The sequence below is a fragment of the Platalea leucorodia genome, assembly GCF_965183815.1.
Source record: "Platalea leucorodia genome assembly, chromosome: 5".
Classification (NCBI taxonomy): domain Eukaryota; kingdom Metazoa; phylum Chordata; class Aves; order Pelecaniformes; family Threskiornithidae; genus Platalea; species Platalea leucorodia.
The window spans coordinates 9,480,355-9,507,832 of record NC_138827.1 but is presented as its reverse complement, the minus strand read 5'-3'; the positions used below and the strand labels follow the sequence as shown (position 1 = coordinate 9,507,832).

The following is a 27,478-nucleotide window of genomic DNA, read 5'->3' as shown; positions in this document are numbered from 1 at the left end:
ATTATTTTAGAGCTGTTAATGGATGTTAAGTAGTGGGTGCTTTCTGACTTCATGGTGAAGAAAATAAATATATACACAAATAAACACAAACACACTGCCCTAGGTACTTCATAGAAGTCTGCTCTCTGAAGCATCTTGCTCTTTTGGAGATCATGAGTTTCTTGCCTCAGTTCCATCTTTCTGTGAAAGAGAAAGCAATTGTAGAGTACAGGCAGTGGTTGTTAGCAAATGAAAAACTGGTCTTTGCTTTGCAGCAGGTGTCAGAACTGAAAAATAATTGCATTTTGGAAAATTTTAGAGTCTTGGATACTAACTTGACCAAAAAAAAAAAAAATTACGTACTTAGAATGTTTTGGTTTGTTTCCTTTGTTAAGGAAACAAATGTATGTACTTAGAATGTTTTGGTTTTCCTTTGTTAAGGAAATCAGAAGTAGGTTTTACATCTTAACATATATTGCTCTGTTTATTCCATCACAGTAAATATTGGAGTTGGAGAACCTGACTTCATCTTGGGACAGCTGTATCACTTGTCTTCAGTACAGGCACCTGAAGTAGCCAAGTCTTGGGCAGCCCTGGCTAGTTGGGCTTATAGATGGGGCCGGAAAGTAGTTGATAATGCCAGGTAAATTCTTCCTAATGTTTAAACTTATACTTCACAGTTAGTTTCTTTAAGGTAAACCCTAGCTTTGTATTTATGATTACTGTTCTTTGTGATCCAAAGTTGCATGCGAGCAGAGGGCTGAATATTCTCTTGATTACTTGCCCTCTGTAAAAAGAAGTGAGTTTAATTCTGAGCTAAGGATGAAGATTTCTTCCTTAAAGAAGTTTTATATATATAGTCTTAATGGGTTCAGTAGCTCTACGAATACTAATATGTTGGGGATCAATAATTCATTAAATGTTACAGTCAGGGAGAAGGTGTTCGTCTGCTGCCCCGGGAAAAATCTGAGGTTCAGAACTTGCTTCCAGACAACATTGCAGAGGAAGACAGAGAGAAAATCTATGGGATTCTTGGGCAGGCAGTGTGTCGTCCAGCTGGGATTCAAGTAAGTGTAAATTCGCTTGCTTAAAAAATGTTCAACTTTAGTGTGAACCTTATTTTTCCTCTACTTGTGATTCATATTAACTCTTGTAAATGTTTTAAAGTTAAAATTCAGACAATACAAGAGTTCTCTAAGAAACCATCAGTTAGCGAAGTGTTAACACATCTGTTCTATGGACTATGGTATTATGATCAAGTAATGCAGTTGCATGAGTTGCCTAGACAAAAGCTGGATTAGGACCTAATATCGCTTATAGAAATGAATGGAGGACTCAGTCAAATCTGTTTTCTCTTTATTTGCATTTAGGATGAAGATATGACTCTACAAATCACTGAAAATGAAGACAATGAAGAAGATGATATGGTGGATGTTATATGGCGTCAATTACTAACAAGTTGTCCCTGGCTTTCAGATCTGGATGAAAATGCAACAGAAGGGTTAATTAAAGTGTGGAGGAAAGTTGTAGACAGAATCTTCAGTCTCTATAAACTCTCCTGCAGCGCATACTTTACTTTCCTCAAACTCAATGCTGGCCAGGTTAGTGTTTGTGCTGATGAGGAAATCCAGTTACAAACTTTTCTAAATGATTATATGAATGATAGACTTAGCTTGGAGTATTTCTTTCTTTCAAGGTTCCACTTGATGAAGATGATCCCAGGCTGCACTTAAGAAATACTTCTGAGCAAAGCACTGATGATGTTATTGTGATGGCAACCCTAAGACTGTTACGACTGCTTGTGAAACATGCTGGAGAACTTAGACAGTATCTAGAGCATGGGCTAGAAACTACACCTACTGCTCCTTGGAGAGGTAAGTAGATGTTATCTATTTGTTAAAATTAATTTTGACACATTTTCTCTGAATACAAGCAGAAAGGTATTCATTGCACTTTCATAAAATTTTTATTTAAGGATGATGGAAACAGAGCCTGTCTTTTACTAAATAATTTCATTAAAGCTGTTCAAGTCTGCCATGCATTCTGCTCTTAGAATAGATAAGTAGCACAGATTCTGATCCCCTCCCTTCCCAGCCTTAACACATTGAAAGGAGAAAGGAGATGTAGTTTGTGAAGTATTACATTATATTACCACCTTAAAAAAAAAACGGGATGGGTTTTTTTTCCTAGCTACAGTTTGAAATGCAGTTCAGAGAAAGATGTGTGTCTAAAGCCAGATGTCTCAGAAGTAGTTGTTTGTCATTACACTGCCGGTTCTGGTTGCTCAGGGACTTTCCCACAAAAGGTTATTGAGTTGAAGTGTGGAAGGCAGCAGAAGAGGAGGCCAGCTATTGCAAAACTGCTTTCTTTTGAAACATCCAGTTATGCTAACTTCAAGAACTATTAACGTGACTCTCCTTATTTTTGAAAAGTGATATAAAAGACACAATGTGCAAAACTAAGTTCCTAGTGCTTGACTAAAGAATTTATATATTGCATCTGATGTTATCTGTATTTGAATAGTAGAAGAAAATAAGCTATTGCCTGTACTGTAACAGACAGTTAAAAGAAGTTTTTATTAGGAAACTAGACATTTATATTCTCCCAATGTGAAACCAGCATGCTTTTAAAAATAAATTAAAATAAAATTCTGCACCACTTGAAATGAATAGGCACATTTTCTTTTTCTGTTTATGAAGGTATTATACCTCAGCTTTTCTCCCGCCTGAATCACCCAGAAGTGTATGTTCGTCAGAGTATTTGCAACTTACTGTGTCGAGTGGCTCAAGATTCTCCTCATCTCATACTGTATCCTGCAATAGTGGGTACCATTTCACTTAGCAGTGAATCGCAGACTTCAGGTATGGAAATAAAAATAAATGTTCAAATACACTTTAGGTATATTTTTATATACTGAATATACCGAATCAAATGATACCGAGGCTTTTTTTTCTTCAGTAACTCTGAAACTTTCTATCTTAAGAATATTTTTATTATGGGACCTCACTGATAGCTTTCATGTGATTTACCAGTTTGGCAAATAAGTTAAGTTTTTTTCAATTTTATCATCATATATTTTGCCAGTACTTAATGTAATATGGGGACCTGATGCTAAATGAAGTATTGAGTGATTTATCTTTCAAGGCCAGAACAGTGTAGCTAATATTTTAACATCCGTTTTTAATTTAGGAAACAAGCTGCCTTCTGCCATCCCTACTTTGCTAGGTAATATTCAAGGAGAAGAACTGTTGGGTGGTGAATGTGATGGAGGCAGCCCCCCAGCTTCTCAAGAAAGTAGTAAAGATGACACAAAAGTTGGATTAAATGAAGATCAAGCAATGATGCAAGATTGTTACAGCAAAATTGTGGAGAAACTCTCTGCTGCAAATCCAACAATGGTATTGCAGGTAAATAATCTGAATGTATGTTACTTGTGCTTTTATTTGAACCACAAAATAGGTGATTTGTATATCTTGTGGGTAGGCCTACTGAAAGTTTGGTGCATCTTTGCTGTTAGGCTGTCACCTTTTTTCAAGTTGTTCATCTACAAGAATAAGTCTTAATGCTAGTATTCTTAAAAGTAAGTGAATCTTAATTTATTTTATACAGGTTCAGATGCTAGTGGCTGAGCTGCGCAGAGTTACAGTTCTTTGGGATGAACTTTGGTTGGGAGTTTTACTGCAGCAGCACATGTATGTCCTCAGAAGAATTCAACAACTGGAAGATGAAGTCAAGAGGGTCCAAAACAACAACACTTTACGGAAGTATGTCTTTTTTTTGAATAATTCAAGTGATAATTGTAACAAGTGTTTGTTCTTGGGGAAGCATACAGTCAAACTGATCAATAGTGTTGTTGCTCCTGAATTCGTACTATTCTACCTTCTGCTTTGTAAGCCAGTGACCTTATTTCAAGAACATCTTGATGCTACAGCTAGTACTCTAATCAAATGAGAAACAACAACAGTTCACCTGTGAATCTATGTTGGGATTTCCTTAATAATGATGTGTTAGAACCCAATGCATATTAAGTTGTGGAGTATGAGATCCTATAGTTCTTCATCCCAAGGTCTTTCTTACAAGTCAGCTGAAATGAGGACAAGCATGTTGAAGGATGTAATCTATTTGGAGTTTACTGTAAACACAGATATTTGGAGTAAACAGAACATCTTAATCTGCGTTTGGTTTTCAATGTTCAGCAAGTCTTTTGTTCTCTCTCATCTGGGTTCTCCTGTGAATGGATTTGTGGAAGAGGAAAGCCATTCACTGGGAACCTGGCTAAGCTTAAGAACACCTCTTGAATTCTGTAGTCAGAGCTGACATGGAATGGGAGAAAGCATAATCTGAATTGTGCTCTTTCTCTTTGTAGTGTGGTACACCCTCAGGAAGTAGTAGTTAGGAGCTCTTTTATTAAAGGAAATAGTTGCTTAGGGTGGTTTGAGCTTTCTGAGCTTCTCCTCAGCGTTTCCAGTGGTGAAGAGCACAGTTCAAATGTTTCAGTTAAAAAAAAAAAAAGTGTGATTCAGAGGAACATGCATTCAATGTGGAATGAAATACTCTTCCTTTCAATACGGTCATCCTTGAAGATCTCATTTTAGAGATGTAACCATTTTCGTGAATTCTTACATGTCTCATTTACAGTCTTATTTTAATGCTCTGCTTATGAAGTAACTTGGTTTTATGGAGTTAAAAGGAATTCCTTTTTTTTTTTTTTTAGAGAGGAGAAGATAGCAATCATGCGTGAAAAGCATACAGCTCTAATGAAGCCCATTGTATTTGCTTTGGAACATGTACGGAGCATCACTGCAGCTCCTGCAGAAACTCCTCATGAGAAATGGTTTCAGGATAACTATGGAGATGCAATTGAAAATGCGCTAGAGAAACTTAAGAATCCTTTGAATCCTGCTAAACCTGGAAGCAGCTGGCTCCCATTTAAAGAGGTATTATATGCACAGACTAAGAGTACAATGTAGAGACTCTTGACACTCTTGCTGCACCATGTGCTTGACCCTCTCCTTAGTATACTCTTGCTATTCTCTTGCCAGGTCAAAACTGCAGCCTGAAACTTTGTCTCCTCTGCAGTCACCACAGGCATGCTAGACACTAAAGCAAAGTAATTGTTGCCTCTGTAACAAGTCTTACTGACTATCTGCATTATTGCATTTCTACCCAATGAAATTATTTTTTTCAAATCTTAAATCTTATGCTGTCTGAGATCCTGTCAGTCTTGGGGGCAGAGGGCTTTAATTTATTAACTACTGTCTTTCTGAAACTCTATGCTATTTGAGTTTAGTGGATTTAACCAGAGTACCAACTTGTTAGAATTTATCTAAGCATAGTCCTCAGGCTGTGCAGCAACCTTCAAATGATCAACCCTTCCCAGATGTACTCTGTTTTTCAATTATGTGATCTTGTCTTATTAGTTTTTTATGGGTCTGAGGAAAAACAAAATATGTATTCACTTGGATATCCAGAGCCAACCTGGTGGTTTTTAAGTCTTGATAGACAGAACCTAGATTTTACACACAAATAGACTTTTTTTTTTTTTTCAGTTCCCCTTCTGCTTTGCAGAACAAGCAAGCATGTAGATACATAAACAGGAGGTTGCTGAATGCTGCTGCTTTTGACCACAACTCAAATACTTACAAATGCAGGAGCAAACCTCCTGAGGAGTTTGATTTGTTGTGATATTGGTGCTAATCACTGGGCAGAGTATATTTGCTGCATAAAGGATTTTTTTTTTTTTTTTTAAATTTTGTCATCTTCATCCTAAGCTATAAATGGATTAGTAGGGTGGCAAGGATGAAAGGTAGTTTAAGAAAAATGTCCATGGTTTCTGGAAGATGACTACCATTACGTCTGTTTTGGTGTTTCTGTTGTTTGTTTTTGGTCTGTGTTTTTTTGTGGGGTTTTTTGGGTTTTTTTGTTGTTTTTTTTTATTATTATTTTTATTTTAATGCTAGCTGTTAAGGTGAATCTCAACCTAAACCAAAAAATTTCTTTGGAATAGGTTATGCTAAGTTTGCAGCAAAGAGCACAGAAACGGGCTAGTTACCTCTTACGGCTTGAAGAAATCAGTCCTTGGTTGGCTGCCATGATGAGCACTGAAATAGCACTTCCTGGAGAAGTATCTACCAGAGACACAGTCACGATTCATAGTGTGGGCAGTACCATCACAATTCTGCCTACCAAAACCAAACCTAAAAAGCTGCTTTTCCTGGGTTCAGATGGGAAGAACTATCCCTACCTGTTCAAAGGTAAGAAATTTAAATTTTCTCGTACAAGTTACTGTCTCTTGTTATAAATCAGACTATATTAAAGTTGGGGAGATGCATGGTTGCGACTTCTGCTTTCTTTGTCTGCATGATACGGAGAAAGAGTTGTTTGGAGCATCTTCTCCCTCTCCTCCCCACCTCCCACCTCACCATACATTTTTGAGGATTTTTGCTTTGTGAAGCTGTAAGTCAGGGGTGTTTTCAGATACCTTCTTTGTAAGGGCTGCATTAGAAACAGTGTCCTGCTTGCATACTGATAGGATTGGCTGGATGCACTTTTCCAGAAGCTTAAGGTAGCCCCCAGAAGAGAACTTAAGAGACTTCATGCCTTCCCTGAAAGGGAAAGACCTACTTGTTGTGCTAGTAACTGTTGTGTGTACTGCTCGCAGAGAGAGCTGTCATAAACTGTCGATTCTAGTAGGTAAATGCTACGTAAACCTTTAGGTTTAGGCTGAACAACTCATCCTTAACCTGCATAATTTATAAAGCTATTCATGGTCTGAAATGAAGTAGGATTTCGAAAAATGCTAAGTTTTGGGCTTTAAGAGAATATTTTTTTTTTATCTAGAAACTAAATTTTAAACAAAATAAATTTATCGCAGGTTTAGAAGACTTGCATCTAGATGAAAGAATCATGCAATTCTTATCAATTGTGAACACAATGTTTGCTACCATTAACCGTCAAGAGACACCGAGGTTCCATGCGAGGCACTACTCTGTGACACCTCTGGGAACAAGATCAGGCTTGATCCAGTGGGTGGATGGAGCTACACCTTTGTTTGGTCTTTACAAGCGGTGGCAACAGCGAGAAGCTGCTTTACAAGCACAAAAGGTAGCAACTATGTTTTATGCCAGCTAGGACAATTCAGAAGGGAACCATTTATTCTGATTTGCTTTCCAATTCTAAATGATGTAGTCTTAAACGGATTGTGTTTTGTTCATAATCATGCAGAATGGTTCTGTGTATTCATATCTCTTGGGGTTTCACCAGATGTCAATGAAATTGCATATAGATTTATCTATATTACAGTATGTAACATAAATACACCGTTCTGGCATGATAATTCAAGGAGAACTGTTTTTGAACAAATAGAGTTAACCTTGGTTAAAATTGTTTTAGTTCCACATCTCATTCTCTCATTTTCATTTCATTTTAAATACAGGTGTGTTTTTTTTTTTTTTTCAAATTGACCTTGATAATAGTAGAGTTAGGGTAAAGCAATGTGTTTTCAGTTTCTTTAGGTTTTCTTAACCATTGAGTTTTGAAAGGATTCTCTGAGCTGTAAAAGTCATCCTTGGTGGAGGAGTTGATTTCATATTATTGTCACCAAAACTGAATTTGGGATACTTTTCTGTGGTAATGAGAGTTGCAATATGTAAACTAGCATTTTTACCTCTTCTAGGCTCAGGACTCTTACCAGACTCCTCAGAATCCTGGAATAGTGCCTAGACCCAGTGAACTTTACTACAGTAAAATTGGACCCGCATTAAAGGCGGTCGGGCTTAGTCTTGATGTGTCACGTCGTGACTGGCCCTTGAATGTCATGAGGGCTGTTCTAGAAGAACTGATGGAAGCAACTCCCCCAAATCTCCTAGCTAAGGAGCTCTGGTCATCGTGTACTACACCGGATGAATGGTGGAGAGTTACACAGGTGAGTTATAACAAATATATTTTCCCTTTGAAAGGTTGTGTTTTTAATGGGATGAGGGGCAACAAATGCCTGGGATGTGTTCAAGCAATGATACTCCTGAGCTAGGTGAGCTAGGGCTGCTGAAGTTTCATGTAACAGGAAGTGTTAGCATTTGGCAGGAAATGATGCAGTTGTACCATCTGGAATAAAAAAATGGGTGTACACCTGATAATTCTACATTAGTAAACTAGAATTATCAGCCTAAGACATGAAAACTCTTGTAAGATATCATCAGACAACAAATAGAATACAGCTTGGAATAAGTTGGGTTTGATTTGTCTTACACTTAAAATAATGTTTTAAGATGGTAGTCAGTCCAATGTGTTGGCAGAGGATTCCCACAAATAATTTTTTCCTGAAACTCTCTTTAAAGTCGTATGCAAGATCCACTGCAGTTATGTCCATGGTTGGCTACATCATTGGTCTTGGAGACAGACATCTGGATAATGTTCTTATAGATATGACTACAGGAGAAGTTGTCCACATAGATTATAATGTTTGCTTTGAAAAAGGTAATTTAAAAAATGCTATATGTTATTCAAATAAAAGGTTTCCCTGCTTGGTAATTAAAAGAAACAACTTACATTTTTATCTTAAAGGGAAAAGCCTTAGGGTACCAGAGAAGGTTCCGTTCCGGATGACGCACAATATTGAAACAGCACTTGGAGTGACAGGAGTAGAAGGGGTTTTCAGGCTTTCTTGTGAACAGGTAAGTTAAGAAACTTGCAGAAAAGTGAGAGCTATCACTTGCCAAATACGATCTTAGAACTTTTTTCTATTAAACATTCTGCTGTTGATTTATAAAGCCTTCACCTCTTCTGCTGTGAGTTTAATTGGACTTATTTTAGATACATCCTATAATAGGTATTTAAGAAATATGAGGATGTCAGATAAATACATATGCAAGCAGTGGTACAACTACGGTTCAGGGGGGAGGGGAACTCGTAGCTCTAGATGTAAAATGTTCTGTTTTTCCTGAAGCTTTTTTTGTGAAGTTTTGCTTACCCTCTTTCTTCAGGACTCATCCTTTATAAACGTGACGGATACGTTTTTAAAAAGAAAAATGCTCTGAACAAAGGAGAGTTTTCTTCCTCAAGTGTCTGTTGCTAGAGTTTGTGTGGAAGGCTAGAATGCAATCTTTAGTTTTAGTGATGTTACCACAGGCTAGCTGCATTTGTACATACTGTAGTGTTCTTCCTGTGTTTGTAGTGGTTAGGGATAAGTTACAGATTTCTGCACCTACTCAAGTACCGTATTTTGCATTTAAAATTCCACTGTTCTACAAGGGTAATGCAAGATCAGAATGAGTCTGTTTAAAATATGATGTAGGTCCTTCATATTATGCGGCGTGGGAGAGAGACTTTGCTGACGTTGCTTGAAGCTTTTGTTTATGATCCTCTGGTGGATTGGACAGCAGGAGGCGAAGCAGGATTTGCTGGAGCTGTCTATGGTGGTGGCGGCCAGCAGGCTGAAAACAAACAAAGCAAAAGAGAAATGGAAAGAGATATTACACGTAGTCTCTTTTCGTCAAGAGTGGCTGAGATAAAGGTAAGTTTACTACATAATTTTCTATTTTATAACCAAAGTAGGCCCTATGATTTCACTTCACTTATTTGCATTTTGGGGGTGGTGGAAGAGTTGGTCATTTATTAGAAATAGTTCACAAATTTTATTGAGCTAAATTGAGTTTCTATTGAGGGAAGTGCTTATATGGAACTTGCAAGTATTTAGTTTTCATTTTCTGTGTGCTTAATTCTAAAAAATGTTTTAATGTTTTGCCTGAATCTGTGCTAGAGGAATAAAAATGGGGGTTTAGAGAGCAGTCTAAATGTCCATTAAGCTGTAGTGCTTTTAGCACTGAAGGTATTCCTAGGTAAACATCATCATCGAAGGGTCAAGTGCTGCCATATATTACTTTCTCTTACCTGTTTGAATTAAGTCCAGTTCTATAACGTCTGTGTCTTGGTTATAGGTTAACTGGTTTAAGAACAGAGATGAAATGCTTGCTGTGCTGCCAAAATTGGACAGTAGCTTAGAAGAGTATCTGAACCTGCAAGAGCAGTTGACAGATGTAGAAAAGTTGCAAGGAAAACTACTGGAAGAGATAGAATTTCTGGAAGGTGCAGAAGGAGTGGATCATCCCTCCCACACGCTTCAGCACAGGTACAGAGGAGCCAGGAATTCTGTCAGGAATCTTGCGGTTCTATACAGTTGGTGGCTTAGTAATGTACTTAGGAGTTAAATGTTAGAAATGTATATATGAGAGGTATTAATAGCTGGGTGAAAGCTATTCTTACAGTAAGCAAGTCACTCCTTGTACAGAAGAGCTATTGAAACCATTTTCCTACTGAATAATCTTATGTCCTACGCCTCATATTCATCAATATAACCTGTGCTGGTCCATGTTCCACACTTGACCCTCAAGGCAAGAGACAGAATGTGCTGCATGTGGTGTCTCGTCAAATTAATCCACATAATGCAGCTATTGATAAATAGCACAAAAATCTTTTCATCTAAGTTTTTAATTCTTTAACTTATTTTTCAAGTTTATTTGAAATTGATCAAGGATTTCAGAATTGCCTGAATATGCACATGCATTCGTTATTTTGTAGGAAACCAGAATGAATTATTAACACAACATTGTTAGTTTTATGTAATTGGTGAGAATATGTTCGTTTTCTGGTCAACAAGGTAGTTGTGTTGTTCAATATGGTTTTGTATTCAATATAGTTAAGTATTTTTTTCTTGTAGTACTTAACTTGATTCTGTGGCTTCAATAATTCAGGTATTCTGAGCACACACAGTTGCAGTCTCAACAAAGAGCTGTCCAAGAAGCAATCCAGGTGAAGCTGAATGAGTTTGAGCAGTGGATAACACATTACCAAACTGCTTTCAGTAATTTAGAGGCAACGCAACTTGCAAGTCTTCTTCAAGAAATTAGCACACAAATGGACCTAGGTATAAAATAGTATTTGGGGTGGGGGGGTGGGGTGTGTTAATGGTTTGAAATAACTAGAGTTTAATATCAGGAGGCATTATGAGTATCCTCTAACTTAAAGGCAAGGACCTGCATATCATAAATGAAAAGAAAGGGGGTTCTTCAAAGGGTGATTTAGAGCACTTCAAGGTTTCTGTGCCAAGCTGTCTGAAGGAACTTGTCTGTCTTACCCTATCTGGGCATGAGATTATGCTCTTACCTTGTGCTTAAAATTGTCAATATGAATTCTCCATGCCTCCTTTATCACAAGTAAAATAATATTTTTGAAAAGATGTTAATGCTCAGTATGTGTATGCTATAAAATATGTGTGCTTCAGAGATGTGTCTTAATTTTTAACCATCTTTCTTAAAAGGTCCTCCAAGTTATGTACCAGCAACAGCGTTTCTGCAAAACGCAGGCCAGGCACATCTAATCAGTCAGTGTGAACAACTGGAAGGAGAAGTTGGTGCTCTTCTCCAGCAGAGGAGATCTGTGTTACGTGGTTGTCTTGAACAATTGCACAACTATGCAACAGTAGCTCTTCAGTATCCAAAAGCTGTGTTTCAGAAGCACCGAATAGAGCAGTGGAAAACCTGGATGGAAGAACTCATCTGTAACATGACAATAGAGCGTTGTCAGGATATCTTTAGGAAGTAAGTTGACAGAATAATGGATTGTTTGAAGAACTTAATTTTCGAGCTACTTCAGGATTTTAATTTCCTAATTAAAATGAATACTTTTGTGAGGACCGATCTAATTATAAAGCAAGACAAGATTAAGTTGTAATTCCAGAAGTTTGGAGGAAAAGATGAAAAACTGCTTTAAAAATACTGTTCCAGAGTTTAATCTGTGTACTGCAAAAAGAAAACCAAGTGACGTTGCCCTGTAATGAGCAAATGAAGAACCATGTTTGTGGCTTTAGTGTAGTGATATTTAGGGGTTTTAGAAACTTCTAGTATTTAAGAATCACTTCAGTCTACTAAAGATTTTTTTTTTTTTTTATTAAAGCAGATTTTCAAGCAATTTTTTTTTTCTTTTTCTTCTGAAGTCAGGCCATTTCAGCATTATTAGTGCCTGGTTTACAAGATCTAGATTATATTCAAGCATTTACACTGAAACCTGTTTCCTTCCTATTTCTTATCTTCTATTCATTCTTTGCCTCAAGGACTACTGACTGTCTTCTGTCCTTGCAAATCGGTATGAAATATGGTGCATTCTAGGACTTTATGAAGTGTCTTTAGGGTAGCCATCAACTGCTGTGGTATTTAGAGTTGATACGGAGTAGGTGATGTGGGAACTGTTCACATGCAGAATATTTTTCCTACCCAAAGAGCAGAGTGCAATTTGCTAGTGCTTGAGAAGGGAGAATTTTCTCATTGTACTTTTGCTTTACAGGTATGAAATGCAGTATGCTCCTCAGCCACCTCCAAGTATGTGTCAGTTCATAACCGCTACAGAAATGACTCTACAGCGCTATGCAGCAGATATAAATAACAGACTTATCAGGCAGGTGGAGCGTTTGAAACAGGAGGCAGTTACTGTACCTGTTTGTGAAGAGCAGCTGAAAGAAATTGAACGTTGCATAAAAGTTTTCCTTCATGAAAATGGAGAGGAGGGCTCACTGAGCTTAGCAAGCGTTATCATCTCTGCTCTTTGTACGCTGACGAGGTGAGTTGCCTCTTGTGAAATGATTTTTGTATGCGTTCATGTTTGAGACAACATAAGAGGAATATTCAAGTGACACAATTATGTGGAGAATGCAAAAGCAGGCAGGTTGTCTAACTAAGTATCATAATTTATCTAGGCGAAATCTGATGATGGAAGGTGCAGCATCTAGTGCTGGAGAGCAACTGGTTGATTTGACTTCAAGAGATGGAGCCTGGTTCTTGGAGGAGCTTTGCAGCATGAGTGGGAATGTTACCTGCCTTGTGCAGTTGCTGAAGCAGTGCCATCTTGTACCCCAGGACTTAGATATTCCTAACCCAATTGAAGCATCAGAAGCTGTTCACTTAGCAAATGGAGTATATATTTCACTTCAGGTGATACTTACTTTTATGTTACTGTTTCTTTCCTTGTCCCCAACCTTCTAAGGCTTCAGCTAAGCTGTTCTTAACAGCTTCTTCCTTAAACAGCTAAATGTTTGTTTATGATGCTGCTGAGATTTTTTTTTTTATTGGACCTTAGTCTTTATTGCTGTATTTGGCTGAGCTGAACAGGCATTTACTGATGCCATTTACACTTTTATTGGTTGAAAGAAACCATTTTGATCTATACATGACAAATTGTAAAAACTGCTGTCAAGTAAGTAACCATGAGAAAGAAGTTAGTACCAGATTTATAGACACACCAGCTTCAAGTCTTGCTTTCATTCTTCTATTCTGTTGCTGGCAGTCCAGAACATCTTCCAAACGGTTTAATCTGTGCCCTTTCTGTTTTCTGCTCCTGCGAAGCCTTACTAATTTTCACCTGAAACAAGTAGTTTGAAACAAATTCTGAAAACCTGTTTTACATGCCCCCTATCTCCAAGATTGGGAAGGAGAAAAACGCATTTATAATTTTGTGTGTTAGAAATGTTTCCATTTTAACAAAACAAAAAAACATTAGCGGCAGCTTGAGTAAAATATCTGCTGAAGACTTAAGTGGTTTATAAACCATGGCTGGTGTAAACAGCTTTTTGAGGCTTTTGGTTCCGCTGTATTGTATTTGAAAAATATTTTCCTACCAACCTGTGTAAGCGCACTGAGATTTTCGTCACTTTGTTTCTTCACTCTTCAAAGTATTAACGTTTCAGAAATTTTCCAGAAATATGCGTGCAATTTCAATGCATTGCAGCTGAGATCTTTCACCCATACATTGTTGTCCTCCCTGTGAGCTCTTAGGCAAGATGTGGAGCTCACTGAGCAGTCAAGATAACTAATCTTTTTGGTGTGTATTGTCTCCTTTTGGAGACAGAGTGCATTGGTTGGTTCTTTCTGTAGCTGCCTTTAGCCCTCTGCATTCTGCTTGGAGAAAATTGCTTTATGCCGCTTAGGGTACTGTTTTTCTTGCCTGCATTGATTTCTGTGGCATGAGTAGGACTCTGGCAAAATAATCACTATCTGGCAAGTTTTTGATTCTTTTCCCTTGCCTGGTCCAATCAATTTAGCAAATCATAAATTCAGTAGATAATGTAACTCACTCATTTGTAGTTACATAATGGAAAAGAAAAGCTACATAATTTGACGAAATTGATTTGCAAAGTGTGATCTCTGTACCACTCATCCTTTGCTGAGCATTGCTATAAGGTATTGCTGCTGATGCTATTGAGGTAGTTGTTGCTACATTGTGCAAATGTCAAACCTTTGGGTTGGTACAGGGTTTAATGTATTCCTGATTTCTTTAAATTGAAAAAAAAAAAAGTAGATTTTGACCCTTGGCTGACCACCATTGTGTTATCTTTTAGATAATGTCTGCTGCAGGATGGTATAATACTAAAAGGAGAAAGATGTTGCACATGATACTTTTTGAGAGGGGAAAATTTATGTTTTCATACTTACGTCCCAACAGGAATTGAACTCAAACTTCCGACAGATCATTTTTCCTGAAGCGCTTAGGTGCTTAATGAAAGGAGAGTATACTTTAGAAAGTATGCTCCATGAATTAGATAATCTTATTGAACAAACAACTGATGGAGTCCCTTTGCAAACATTGGTTGAATCTCTTCAAGCCTACTTACGAAATGCTGCTATGGGACTAGAGGAAGAAACACATACTCATTACATTGATGTTGCAAGGTAAATCACCTTCTTTTTTTTTTAAGTTCAGGTATGAGAGAATGAAGACTGCAGATCATTAGTTTTTTAAAATTTTGTTATTTGTTTGATGTACAGGCTTTTCTTGCCCAAGAATAGCCTTAAGCAGAGTGCAGTGTCTAGAGTGCTCACGTTTCCTCTCTGTGTGTTTGTGCATTTATCTGCATGCATACATAGAAATACAGAGCTGTGGCAATCTACATTTACATCTGCTTAAAGCTGACTTTTAGTAGTCAACTTTTTCCAAAATATGTAGTTCTGATTTTTTTGTTTGAAGTTAAGGAGTGCTAAAAATAGGAACTAGTCCATTAGTTTGTGGGAGGAACCTGTGAAAGGGAGAGCTTGTAACCATGGTACTCCTCTCGTCAGGAGGTTTGATGAGCAGCTTTTGTATAACGAATCAGTGACTTGATTTTTTTTTTTTTTTTTTTTTTTAAAAAACACAAAAACAAAACACAAACAAAATCCCAACCAAACAAAAAGACTTGTGCACCTTGCAATGTGGGACAGTACCTTTCTGGGGAAGTGCTTGGTAGACAGCTGAGCCAATTCAAAAGCTTCCTGCCGAGTAGAAGTGATCTTGCTGCTTCCCTTGAGCCAGTTATGGTGGCTTCATCAGTGGTACAATGAAGGCTGCTATACCAGTTGAAAACTATACTTTTTTTTTTCTTAGGTTAATTTTGTTCCTGGTTTACCCATTGGCAAGCCTGCCCAGCCTGTTAGTTGAGGGTCAAAAGTGATATAAGGGAGGGAGAGGATAAGACCACCCTTTCAGGAGGGGCAAGCTGTTAACCCATCTCAGCCATAACCCGAGACCTCATCCTCCACCTTTTTATCCCATACTCCATTCAGTCAGTTACACATGTGTACATTATAAAACCAGTACTTGGTTTTCAAGGAAGGAAAGGTGATATTTACATCACTTACTATTCATAACTTTTTTACCATGCTCCTAGGAAGTACAGTCCGTATCTTCTACTTGTGTTTTAAGTTAGCTTTGTAGCTGGTCCTTTAATACAATCCTGTCTTATATGGTGTCCTTAGCTGTTCTTGTGAGATCATCATTAGGATTCATGTGGTAAGCAGGGTGGGGGGGTGGGCAGGAAGAGCCTGCAAAAATTTCACCGTGTTCAGATGCAACTTAATTCCAATCTGCTCTAGCTGTGGGTTAAGAAAATCCTATTTATTTCTTGTAGACTGAGCAAAAACATGTAAATTTTCTTTTCTTTTTTTTTTGTTTTTTTTTTTTGTTTTTAAGAGTACTTCATGCTCAGTATGGTGAGCTGATTCAGCCAAGAAATGGTTCAGTTGATGAAACTCCCAAGATGTCAGCTGGTCAGATGCTTTTGGTAGCCTTTGATGGAATGTTTGCTCAAGTGGAAACTGCATTTGGTTTATTGATTGAAAAGGTATGGATTGGTTCTTTTCAGAGTACTCTTTCAGTCAGGAGTATGGAAGTTTTATAAAAACAAAGCTAATTTATTTGCTTTACATTGCTCAGCTAAACAAGATGGAAATACCGGTTGCTTGGCGTAAGATTGACATAATTAGGGAAGCCCGCAGCACCCAAGTTAACTTCTTTGACGATGACAATAATCGGCAAGTTCTAGAGGAAATTTTCTTTCTGAAGAGACTGCAAACAATTAAAGAATTTTTCAGGCTCTGTGGTACCTTTTCTAAAACATTGTCAGGTAAGTAAATGTTATCAAATATTCAGTATCGCTTTGTCCACTTCTCATCCTGTGTCCTTTTGAGAAGAACGTAAAACGATCACTTCTACTGTAACTTACCTGTCATATATGGCAAGTATGCAGAAATTAAAAGTTAATTCCTGTAATCTTGCTGTGTTTATAAGTCAGATAGTATTTTTCTAGATGCATCAAATGTTTATAACAAAAATACTGTTTCTTTCCTTTAAAAGGCATCAGTTCACTTGAAGACCAGAATGCAGTAAATGGACCTGTTCAAATTGTCAATGTGAAAGCCCTTTACAGAAACTCTTGTTTTAGTGAAGACCAAATGGCCAAACCAATCAAGGCTTTTACAGCTGACTTTGTGAGACAGCTTTTAATTGGCCTTCCAAATCAAGCTTTGGGACTTACTTTGTGCAGTTTCATCAGCGCTTTGGGTGTCGATATCATTGCTCAGGTAGAGGCTAAAGACTTTGGAGCAGAAAGCAAAGTTTCTGTGGATGACCTGTGCAAGAAAGCTGTGGAACACAATATCCAAATTGGCAAGTTCTCGCAGTTGGTCATGAACAGGGCAACAGTATTAGCTAGTTCATACGATACAGCATGGAAGAAGCATGATCTAGTGCGCAGGCTTGAAACCAGTATTTCATCTTGCAAGACCAGTCTTCAGAGAGTACAGTTGCATATTGCCATGTTCCAGGTAAGACCACGACGCATGTTATTTCTCTCCAAATTGTGCCTGTGGAAAGTGAGCTTTAGTTACTGTGTCTGAGCACAACAAGAACTTTATATTTTGTTGAATGACCTTTAGAATACTTTAATGGACTTGATCAAGTATTTTGGTTTTAAATTATTCTGTAAATGTATAAGGAAAGAAGTGTTAACAGTTAGCTTCTTTGGAAGACTAGCTGCTTTATAAGATGCAAATGTGGCAATGTGTAAATTCTTTTTCAAGTCAATACATGTAAATTTTTTTCAATAACTGTTAAGTCATTTATTAGAAAAGAAGCCATTCACTGGCTTTTGTACTAGCAGTGTTGTCCCGTTCTCCCCCTTTTTTCAGACAGACTATGACTTTAAGGGAGGAGATTGCTTAAAACTGAGGGTGTGCATTGCTGAATGTCATCTTGTACCTTTCCTTCAAAGTTTAAACGCATTGTGTCTCCTTGCTCCGCTGTTTGCCTCATGAAAAAATGTAAATAGCAGTATCAATCCTGAAAATGTTCTTCTGAGACTTTAGATAAATGCCATTGTGTACCTTGAACTGTATGCTGGTAGCCAGTTGTATTGTAGGGTCGCTGATCTTCATTTTGTAGTGATTTGTAGGTTAAAGGTAAAGGCTTTCTCCATGTCAGTTAATAAACCATTTCATAGACTGGTAAGCAAAATCGTCTTCGTTTTAATGCATCACAAGTTAACTGTTTCTGAATATTGATGCGTTTTCCTTTAGATCGAGGAAATGGTGTGTAAATCACTTCTAGTAGGTTAATGACTGATTAATGGTATAAATATCCAAGCCAGCAAAACAGTTTACAACGACTTATATAATTTAACACTTTCTAGTGATTTAGAACTTTTAAACATGCCGGTATCATGTGACACCTAACCCTTTTAAAATACCCTTACTTACAAAGTGTACCAGAGTACTAGAATTGCTGTTTGTGAAGCAAAGTAGTTTGTGCTGAGCAATATTTGATAATCAAGTGTTCCCATTATTTTCTTCAAGTGGCAGCATGAAGATCTCCTCATCAGTCGCCCACAAGCTATTTCTGTTACTCCTCCACCTCGTTCTGCAATTTTAGCCAGCATGAAAAAGAAACTTCACACGCTCAGTCAGATTGAAGCTTCAATTGCAACAGTTCAGGTACTACTATTTTTGGGAGGTTTGTTCAGCAGTGTGTTGGAATGTGACTCTTAACACACACTGCAAAATTATCTGCCACCTGCAGATTATGTTATCTCTCTTGCTATCAAAGCACAAATTTGGTGGTATTTTCATTGATCTCTCTTGTCTGATGTATACTGTTAACATTGTTTGATTTTGCTGTCTCATACAAAATGTTCTCTCTAGAATATCAGTAAATCTGTTTAATGAGCAAAAATACAAATATGTGAAAGTACCTTTTCCTTCTGAAGGCTGATCATGCTCCTGTTGTTTAAGTTTGCCTGACTTAGATCATCCTTACTATCATTTTACTAGCTAAGTGTCAAATCTTCCTTTGTAGATTTGGGAAAATCAAGTATTCTGAGTGTTAAAGTTTCTGTGTTCTTGTGGCTTGGATCAGCTTTTTAGACTTTTGGGTATCAGTAATATAGGATGTTAAATTGTTTAAAATAGATACTGCTTAGCTTCTTGAATTTCATTTTCCTTTTTAGTTGCGAAGGTACTGTTTGTAAATTGTTTTTCAAATTATTTGTAAAATAATTCAGGACTTAGGATTTTACATAATTTTTAGTCTAGAAATGCAATTACTTTTAAATTGCTTTTGTGTTTTTTTTTGGTTTGGGTTTTTTTTTTTTTCCTGGTGGGTTAAAATCTAGACAGGTGACATTTGCATAACAATCAAATCCAGTTGTGATGCGTGCTGAAAATAAACCTTTAAACAGCATAAGCTAACATTTGTCAATCATGAATACCACATTCTTTTATATATATGGGTATAAGAATGTGTCTGCATGTATTGTATATGCGTAATTTTTTCTAAAGTTAGGCAGTTAGGCTTAAGGTGATATATATCAGTATGGGTTATCTATATCTATGCATTCTTTTTTTCTTCCCCAATACAGGACAAACTAGCAGCACTTGAAGCAAGTATTGAGCAGCGTTTAAAATGGGCAGGAGGTGCTAATCCTGCACTGGCACCAGTCTTGCAAGATTTTGATGCCACTATTGCTGAAAGAAGAAACCTTGTACTGAAAGAAAGTCAAAGAGCAAGTCAGGTACTATACATAAGTAATAGTACTAGTGACTCGATCAGTGTGTTCACTCTTTATTTCCTACTTGAGGTTTATGTAGAAGGTATTTTTCCTCCTCAGCATCTAAAGAGCTAAACATCTATCTAGAAGTATTTGGTTATCTATCTAAATATAGATGAGCAAACACTTCTGGGAATCCCACTTTAAAAGCAATATGAATAATCTCTGGGAGAATTGCTGCAGGGTTGGATGAACCTGAAATGATACTGCTACGGTAACAGGGCGGCTTTACTGCTGTATTTAAAATTCTCCCTTCTAAGGACATGGAATAAATGCAGTTTGTATAATAGACAGTTTAATTGGATTAATTTTTCTCACTCTTGCTTTGACTTTCAGGTCACTTTCCTCTGCAGTAATATCATTCATTTTGAAAGTTTACGTACTAGAACAGCAGAAGCCTTAAATCTTGATGCTGCATTATTTGAACTTCTCAAACGCTGTCAACAAATGTGCTCATTTGCATCGCAGTTCAACAGTTCAGTCTCTGAGCTGGAGCTTCGCCTACTTCAGAGAGTGGTAAGTAAAGGTTGAAGCAAAATATGTAACATTATGGAATCACTTTAATAATCAGTTCTCAATTTTGTCTTTCATTCTACATTAATGTTGTGTATACCTTCTAATGGGTTGTGGATTACAGAGTTTATTCCATCAGCTGCTAAACACTTGGCAGTAGCATCTACACAGTAATTGAATTTTATCTCTGGATACAGATACAAAAATGTTCCTGTTATTTTTAGGGCACTGGTCTTGAACATCCTATTGGCAGCTCTGAATGGCTTCACTCGGCTCACAAGCAGTTGACCCAGGAAATATCTACACAGAGAACAGTACAAACAGAAAGAGAACAGCAAATAGAAACAGTTTGTGAAACAATTCAGAATCTGGTGGATAGTATTAAAACTGTGCTCACGGGTCATAACAGACAACTTGGAGATGTCAAGCATCTACTGAAAGCTATGGCAAAGGTATGCCTAAAACATCATTGAATTTATTTCTCAAACCCATGTCAGTAGTTTAAGAAAAATAACACTTGTAACTCTGTGCTTTTTAAAGTATCTAGAAACAGTGAAATGTGTTCATGCATATGGAGTTCAAGACACAAAATTCATTTCCTCTCTAAGAATTTATAAAGCTTTATTTCTAGAGTTAGGCTAATCAGGCTTTGGTTGAATTAAACCTTCTCTCTCATTTGGCATTTGAAACATTTTCTTTGTGTTTACAAATCCTCTTGGTTTTTAATCAGTGAAACACTTGATCTTTTTCAAATGTATTTTCTTGAAATGTAACTACTGAAAATTATGGTTATTTGTAGTCAAATGACAAACTGAGGGGCTGAAAAGGCTAAGAAATGCTCAGCTTTATTCTCGTAGCCAAAACATAGCAAATAGTTAACCTTTTTGCACATCTTTGTTACAGGATGAAGAAGCGGCTTTGGCAGATGGTGAAGACGTTCCCTATGAGAATAGTGTTAGGCAGTTCTTGGGTGAATATAAATCGTGGCAAGATAATATTCAGACAGTTTTGTTTACATTAGTTCAGGTTATGGGTCAAGTCCGCAGTCAGGAACATGTTGAAATGCTGCAGGAAATAACGCCCACCTTGAAAGAACTAAAAACACAGAGCCAAAGGTAAGAAAGCCACCTTCTCTCAGGTGAAGGCATTTTGCTTATCTAGTTGTATATAGCAGAAACACAGCATGGGGTACCTTCTTGCTGTGTGTCTTAGAATGCAGAAATCTTTTTGCAAAATTGACTTAACTTTCTTTTTGAGTTTTCAGTAAGTCAAATAGTTAAATGAATATTTATCAACTCCATTGTTTGTTTCCTAGTGTCTACAATAATCTAGTGGGTTTTGCATCACCCTTAGTCACGGATACATCAAATGAATGCTCGAGCCCAACATCAGCTGCTACATATCAGCCAACCTTTGCTGCAGGTAATACTTGAACAAGTACAAACGTTAAAACATCAGGAATTGATATTAGAGAGGGGATCATAACTTCTATTAAATTTTGAAATATGGACAATCTCTATAAGATTAAAAAAAGCCTATGAAATTCAAGTCATTCAGCATACAATATTGAATGACCACTTGATCATAGCCTTTGCATAGCCTTCGAGATCTGGATTCACTCCACAAAGCCCAGAATACATGGAATGCATTGCCACGAATATCAGCTGAACTGTAATTTCTGTTGAAATTAGTATTAAAATTTATGGTGACTTTGGAATTAATCCTGAAACCCTACAAATGCATTCATGTTTGCAAAATTTTCATTACTTTACAGTTAAAAACATGAATAAAATTTCTTATAAACATGGATTTATTTCTATTTAAAGGATTATTCTACTGTCAATATTCAGACTAAGCACAGCTTCCTGATTTCTATCAAGAACAAGAATTGCATTTTATAACTGCCATACAAAATGATAGAATTGGAGGTTAAGAGAGCCCATAAAAATTTGTTTAATGTAAATTAATGTTTTGCAATGGAACAAAACCTCTTGTTTATAAAGTGAAAGAAATTAGAAAACAAAGATTGAAGAGAGAACAACTGGTGCAGAGTTTAAAATACAAGTTTAAAATGCATTTGTACTGAAGTACTGATAGCTGCATTTGATACACATTTAATTGTGCTTTTTCTTGCATCTATAATATATTATTTTGAATACTTAAAGCGCTTTTAAACTTTCTTTACAGCTGTACGTAGCAATACAGGGCAGAAAACTCAGCCAGAGGTGATGTCGCAGAATGCAAGAAAGCTAATTCAGAAAAATCTTGCCACGTCAGCAGATACTCCTCCAAGCACAGTCCCAGGAACTGGCAAAAGTGTTGCCTGTAGTCCCAAAAAGACAGCCAGGGACCCTAAAACAGGAAAAGGTAAATATAGGGCTTAAAAAAACAAAACCAGAAAACAACGAAAAAACCCACCACTTAACAACAACAAAAAACCGCAAAACACCTCCATGGGCTTCTGTCCAGGAACATAAAATTGAATTAACTTTTTGGTTTGTACCTTCAGCCGTGCAGGAAAGGAATTCATATGCAGTTAGCGTGTGGAAGCGAGTCAAAGCCAAGTTAGAGGGCCGAGATGTGGATCCCAACAGGAGAATGTCTGTTGCTGAACAGGTGAGTTGAAAGTAGTAAAGTTCCAGTACTGGTCCTTGCTTTAAATATTTGGTAGTAAGCACGTGTGTATGCATGCTGAAGTCTAAAATCCTGTTGTGAATGGGGGGGTCCCTTTTGAGATACGTGATTTATATTCCAACGCAAATCAAGGTATGCTGCTGCCTTGTATTGCTGCATTCTTTTTTTTTTTTAAAAATGCTTTTATTTTCTATATCATAGACTTATATAAACTCATCAATTGGATAAAATTGCCTTTTGTATATCAGTAAGCTAACATTTGTTACACAGCTATTGATATCCAGGGAAAACGTGAGCTCTGTGCAGCTGTCGGAAGGACAGAACTTGTCTGTGTTCACTAGCAGGACACAACTGCGCTCCTGTCTCTGGGAAATCGAGTCAGCGGACGCAGATATCCATGTACATTTGAGAATGTTGTGACTGTTCTCAAGATAGGGGTTATGAATAGCGTGACGCGTGATCTTTTCTTTTTTTTTTTTCCCCTCCAGTACAAATTCCTATTTCTTATGTGGACTACACAAAGTTATGTAAGATCAAGTTTGCAGTTACCGTAGATTTTTTTTTTTTTCCACTGACATTTTGTACTTGCAGGTGACATTCAACAGTAAATTTTAAGATCTTTTAAACACTTTTAAAAAATGTAGCTTACTTTTAATTACTTGTTTGACCTTTTTAATAGGTTGACTTTGTGATTAAGGAAGCAACTAATCTAGATAACTTGGCTCAGCTGTATGAAGGTTGGACTGCCTGGGTATGAGTAGGGAGAAAGCAGATCAGTCTGGTTCAGCGAGGTCAGACATCCACCAGAATCAACTCGGCCTCAGGCATCCATAGCCGCACCACAGTCGGTGGTGATGCATACTGGGGCTTAATCTGAGGAAACCTAGGAAATCTCGGTGCACTGGGAAGTGAATCCTGCAGGATAGCTGCACTCAGGGATACGCTAAACACAATGGTCTGCAACCCCCACGGTCAAGGGTGAAAGCTCACCGCTTGAACAACACGGTTTGTCTTTCTGCTACGGAAGAACTGCAAACGTGTCTGGGGGTTAGCTGCAGAAAGAAATCGGGATGCTACAAACCGCAGAGTGATTTGGAACTCAATTCCACCTGACCCTGTGAACAATTCAGGAAACACCGAACCCTGTTCAAAGAAAAACAGAAAAAATGGGGCCATGAAGAAATCACAGCAAGGGAAGATTTGATGCATTCAGATTCTTGTTACTCTTGTTGCGTGGCAACAGCGCTGGTTGAGTCGACCAGTTAGTACGGAAAAAGGCTACAAAATGTAAACTTCAGAAATGGACTGAAAGCAAAGAGCTGTACATCAGATATACGCTGCATTGGAAGAACTTCTGAGATAGAAGAAAAAGCCTTTGTTCTCTTCTCCCTTTCCTCTTTCCTTTCTCTCCTCCCTCCCAGCCTCTCCTTGCATACACCCCTCTTGGCTTATTCTTGTAGGTTAGGCGTACTTCCAATATACTTTTTATTTCAATCCTTCTACTTCACAGTTTAGTCAAATTAACAACTTAAATTTTGTTTGGTAAACAAATTTTCCAAAAGCACTGAAAATATAGAACATCAATGATTACTTATGAGTTGGATGGTCAAATGCAAAATGTAATTTTGGTTATTTTGAAGTCATTTCTGTGATTCTATTATGTACAGTTTCTCAAAATTGTCACTGTGCATTTAAAAGTAATGAATCCTACAGGCATTTGATTTAATGTGCACTTTCCTCTGCTTGCAGTGTACACTTTTTTGTAATTCAAATTGTCCCTCCAATCTCATTCTACTGTGATTGCTGTAGTTTCTTTCGTACGACGTAGCTAATCCAATGTAATCTTTACCTTTTTAAAAAACAGGATAGAGTATCTAGTAGAGTTTTACATTGTTGATGACAGATAAACAATAAAGTGATGTTCTGGTGGAGGTAGAGTGATATGCTTTTTACTTCACTTTCCTACTACTTTTAGTTTACGCTTGTAAATTATAGTGCTTCAGTTCACAGAGGTATACATATAATCCAAGAAATGAAGGACTCTCCGATTTTTGTTCAACTAGATCTGTAAAGTTTTCTGCAAAGTCATTTTCCTTTGCCACATTACTTCTGTAGATGGTTGTTCGATAAGGCATCCATAAGGAATCTTCCACTGAGGTTTTTTGGTTCTTTTAATCAATTCTGTACGCAAAGTGTGATTATGGTCGGAAAAGTCTCTCTAAAAATGGCATCTTCTTACTTAGGTCGATGTCCTGCTTGTCTGCTGGCTGTCTAACAGACTTCTTGCTTCCTTTTTAAAGTGGGACACCTTTAGGAAAAGGCAATTTCCTTTTCTTAGAGCAAACAAACCTGACACAATTCAGTTACAACTACAGAATCTTACAGGTGCTGGTAGCTAAAGCAGGAGCGCACACTGCTGTTCTCAACCCAGAGAAATTTGCGTAGCTATGCATGAAAGTTTCTCTTCTGTAAACTTGGTGAATTCATTACGCACAGTTGCTGAAAAACAATATATGGGGGAAGATGCTTTATGCCATTTCAGTCACTTTTTGGAGTAAAACCACACTTTAAATACAGCATTTTTTCAATCAAAATCTAAGTATTAAAGGATTTGAGCCAAGCCCGCTACTGGCATAAAATTCATTTAATTTGAATGGATTTGCAGCAGTTTGTCTGACTAGAGAGCTTGGCTAGCAATTTTCAGCTAACCTAAATTAACACCAGGCATAAGTAATAGACAAACTTGTATTATTTTCAGTATTTGCACTATGCTAACTGCTCTGCCTCCTCAGTAGGTCTTAGAATTCACTTTCTCCTCTGTTGCCAATTTTTCGTGGACATGCACTTTGAAGTGTAAGAATTTTCAACAGACACATGGCCTTTTTTGCATTCTGATTGCCTGATTAACTCTAGGGAAGTCACAGGCTTTATACCGAACGATACCCGTGCAAATGCATTCCACTGCCATTGCTTCCTGAACCCTCTGCCACGCCGTGCATTGCAAGAAAGAAGGTGTTTGAATGTTGCAGTGAAGAACATTCATATGCAGAACAAGACACTTGACGCTGTTGGTCCTTTTTATTTTTCTCCAGTTAAAAATAACCTTACGAACAATCCCTTTGGAGTACCATAGTAACAAGAGTGTATTATACATGCTGTTTTATTTCTTGGAAGCTGGGGGGAAGGAAGGGGTAATGCACTCACCTGTGGCTCATGTATTATACCTCTGCTCTCCAGAAATGAAACACTTGTGTGGAGATGGGTTCTTACTGCGTAATTTAATAAAGTTTTAAAAAAAAAAAAGAAAAGAATATGTATTCATAATTTCCTTGTATGCAAAACTACTCGTGGTTGTGAAAATTATGGGGGAGAATTAAAATGCAAATACAAACAAATACAAACCAAATCCTAAATTAGAGCAGGATTCTACCGAGTCTTAAATTTGCATAACTCATGTTGAGGAGACAGCTCAGATGCTTAGGAGTTGGTAGGACTGGCAGCTTTTCTGTGCTGATGCATTTTCCTTGGTACATGTTGACAATACGGCAAACAGGTACAATCTTGGTTAAACCCAAAATGCAGATTCTCTGCGTGCATCTTGCATATTAAATAAGATTGCATTAGTTCCATTATCTTCTAAAAGATAATGTGTTTCTTATAAAGACATAAAATTACTTCCTTTTTTTCAGTAAAACTGAGACATTTACTTTTTTTCTGCAGTAAGACGGACCTAGAATAATGCAAATCTGGAATCAAATCTTTGTAAATACATACAAATCAGCTGAAGCTATGGAAGTCAGACCGTTCTGCTGATGGCAATTTTTTGGCGTGATGCTCACCTGCAGTAAATGTTAACCAAGGGATCATGCTATAAACTAATTTCTCAAAGTCAAATTCAAAGTATGCTAATCAGTTTTAAGTTGTTACCCCTCCCAATTATGTAGGCTATGGTTGAGATGCTCTTAACCCTTTGAAAATCCAGTTACTGGTTTGCCTCTCTTCCCGCTGCCCTCCATAAAGCCTCTGTAAAGCACTGCTCTGCCCAACGGCTTACTGGGATGTGTTAAACTGGAGTCATTAGTGGTGTCTTAGATTATTTTGGTGGAGTAAGGGTAGTGTTAAGTTAATATAACTGAAATTGTAACAGATGTTTACAGGTAACAGAAATTATTTTGGTACTTTGTAGGGACTTCATGGTCCGTTTTTCCTTTGCAACAATTAGTTTTGCCTTCAGTGATTAGTCTGTTTAAATAGTAATATATTTTGTCTGTAATTTTTCAAGTATCTGTAAAAGGCTCAAATCTTCCATATAAATCAGACATAAATCAGAGGGAGGGGGCTAGTTTTCCAAGGAAAAATGAATGAGACCTCTGTAAAAGCATTGGTGACACTTAATGCTAGCGCGAGGTTACCTTGCGTGGGAAAGGAGGGTGTTTCACTGCACGAACTCCGCTGTGAGAATCGCAGCAGACACAGTGCTGCTGTACGCCCTCTGGTAAACTAAACTCATCAAATAACACTTATCCTGTTAACTGCTTTATGATACCTGAATGAAAAGCACCGTATGAAAATATGACTTCAGAAATACTGGAAGGGATTGGAGAGATTAAACTTGCATTTTTCTAAATGCTGTAGTCCTTAAGGTTCACTTGCTTCAATTATTCATCAGCGGGTTCTGTGCCTAGTACATTTGGCCATCCTGTTTTAGCACACTCAAGTACTTCAAAGATTTCTTTGCTTCCCCCCGCCCCGTCCTTTTTTTGCAAGCTTTTCCTAAAATTAGCAGACACACCCCTTTATGCATTAAAGAACTGGACTAGAAAAAAGTTTAAGATGACACCTGCCATCCATCTTTTGCTTTCTTAACACAGTACCCAGTTATCGTATGCATATGTGTTTTTTCTCCTTCGTGGAAAATAGTTATTCATGAGTACACTGTTAACATTTTAGTTA

General features: G+C 37.3%; 1 protein-coding gene across 4 annotated transcripts in view; it reads left to right on the top strand.

Annotated features, from left to right (window-relative positions):
* Positions 1–25,793, top strand: part of SMG1 (SMG1 nonsense mediated mRNA decay associated PI3K related kinase) — a 69,984-nt gene extending 44,191 nt beyond the window's left edge. For all 4 annotated transcript variants that reach the window (XM_082312922.1, XM_082312920.1, XM_082312923.1 and 1 more), the window contains 32 exons: positions 478–622; positions 908–1,046; positions 1,350–1,580; positions 1,676–1,853; positions 2,679–2,840; positions 3,169–3,386; positions 3,589–3,743; positions 4,694–4,916; positions 5,987–6,233; positions 6,854–7,083; positions 7,655–7,903; positions 8,316–8,454; positions 8,542–8,651; positions 9,272–9,490; positions 9,915–10,105; positions 10,728–10,900; positions 11,294–11,573; positions 12,316–12,588; positions 12,725–12,959; positions 14,467–14,693; positions 15,970–16,120; positions 16,213–16,402; positions 16,633–17,102; positions 18,129–18,266; positions 19,190–19,342; positions 19,715–19,894; positions 20,116–20,343; positions 20,795–21,006; positions 21,207–21,313; positions 22,079–22,258; positions 22,401–22,507; positions 23,205–25,793. In XM_082312922.1, coding sequence (XP_082169048.1) covers positions 478–622; positions 908–1,046; positions 1,350–1,580; positions 1,676–1,853; positions 2,679–2,840; positions 3,169–3,386; positions 3,589–3,743; positions 4,694–4,916; positions 5,987–6,233; positions 6,854–7,083; positions 7,655–7,903; positions 8,316–8,454; positions 8,542–8,651; positions 9,272–9,490; positions 9,915–10,105; positions 10,728–10,900; positions 11,294–11,573; positions 12,316–12,588; positions 12,725–12,959; positions 14,467–14,693; positions 15,970–16,120; positions 16,213–16,402; positions 16,633–17,102; positions 18,129–18,266; positions 19,190–19,342; positions 19,715–19,894; positions 20,116–20,343; positions 20,795–21,006; positions 21,207–21,313; positions 22,079–22,258; positions 22,401–22,507; positions 23,205–23,282 — 6,218 coding nt within the window. In that variant the 3' untranslated portion in view covers positions 23,283–25,793. The remainder of the gene's footprint in view (positions 1–477; positions 623–907; positions 1,047–1,349; positions 1,581–1,675; positions 1,854–2,678; positions 2,841–3,168; positions 3,387–3,588; positions 3,744–4,693; positions 4,917–5,986; positions 6,234–6,853; positions 7,084–7,654; positions 7,904–8,315; positions 8,455–8,541; positions 8,652–9,271; positions 9,491–9,914; positions 10,106–10,727; positions 10,901–11,293; positions 11,574–12,315; positions 12,589–12,724; positions 12,960–14,466; positions 14,694–15,969; positions 16,121–16,212; positions 16,403–16,632; positions 17,103–18,128; positions 18,267–19,189; positions 19,343–19,714; positions 19,895–20,115; positions 20,344–20,794; positions 21,007–21,206; positions 21,314–22,078; positions 22,259–22,400; positions 22,508–23,204) is intronic.
* The last annotated feature ends 1,685 nt before the right edge of the window (positions 25,794–27,478 follow it).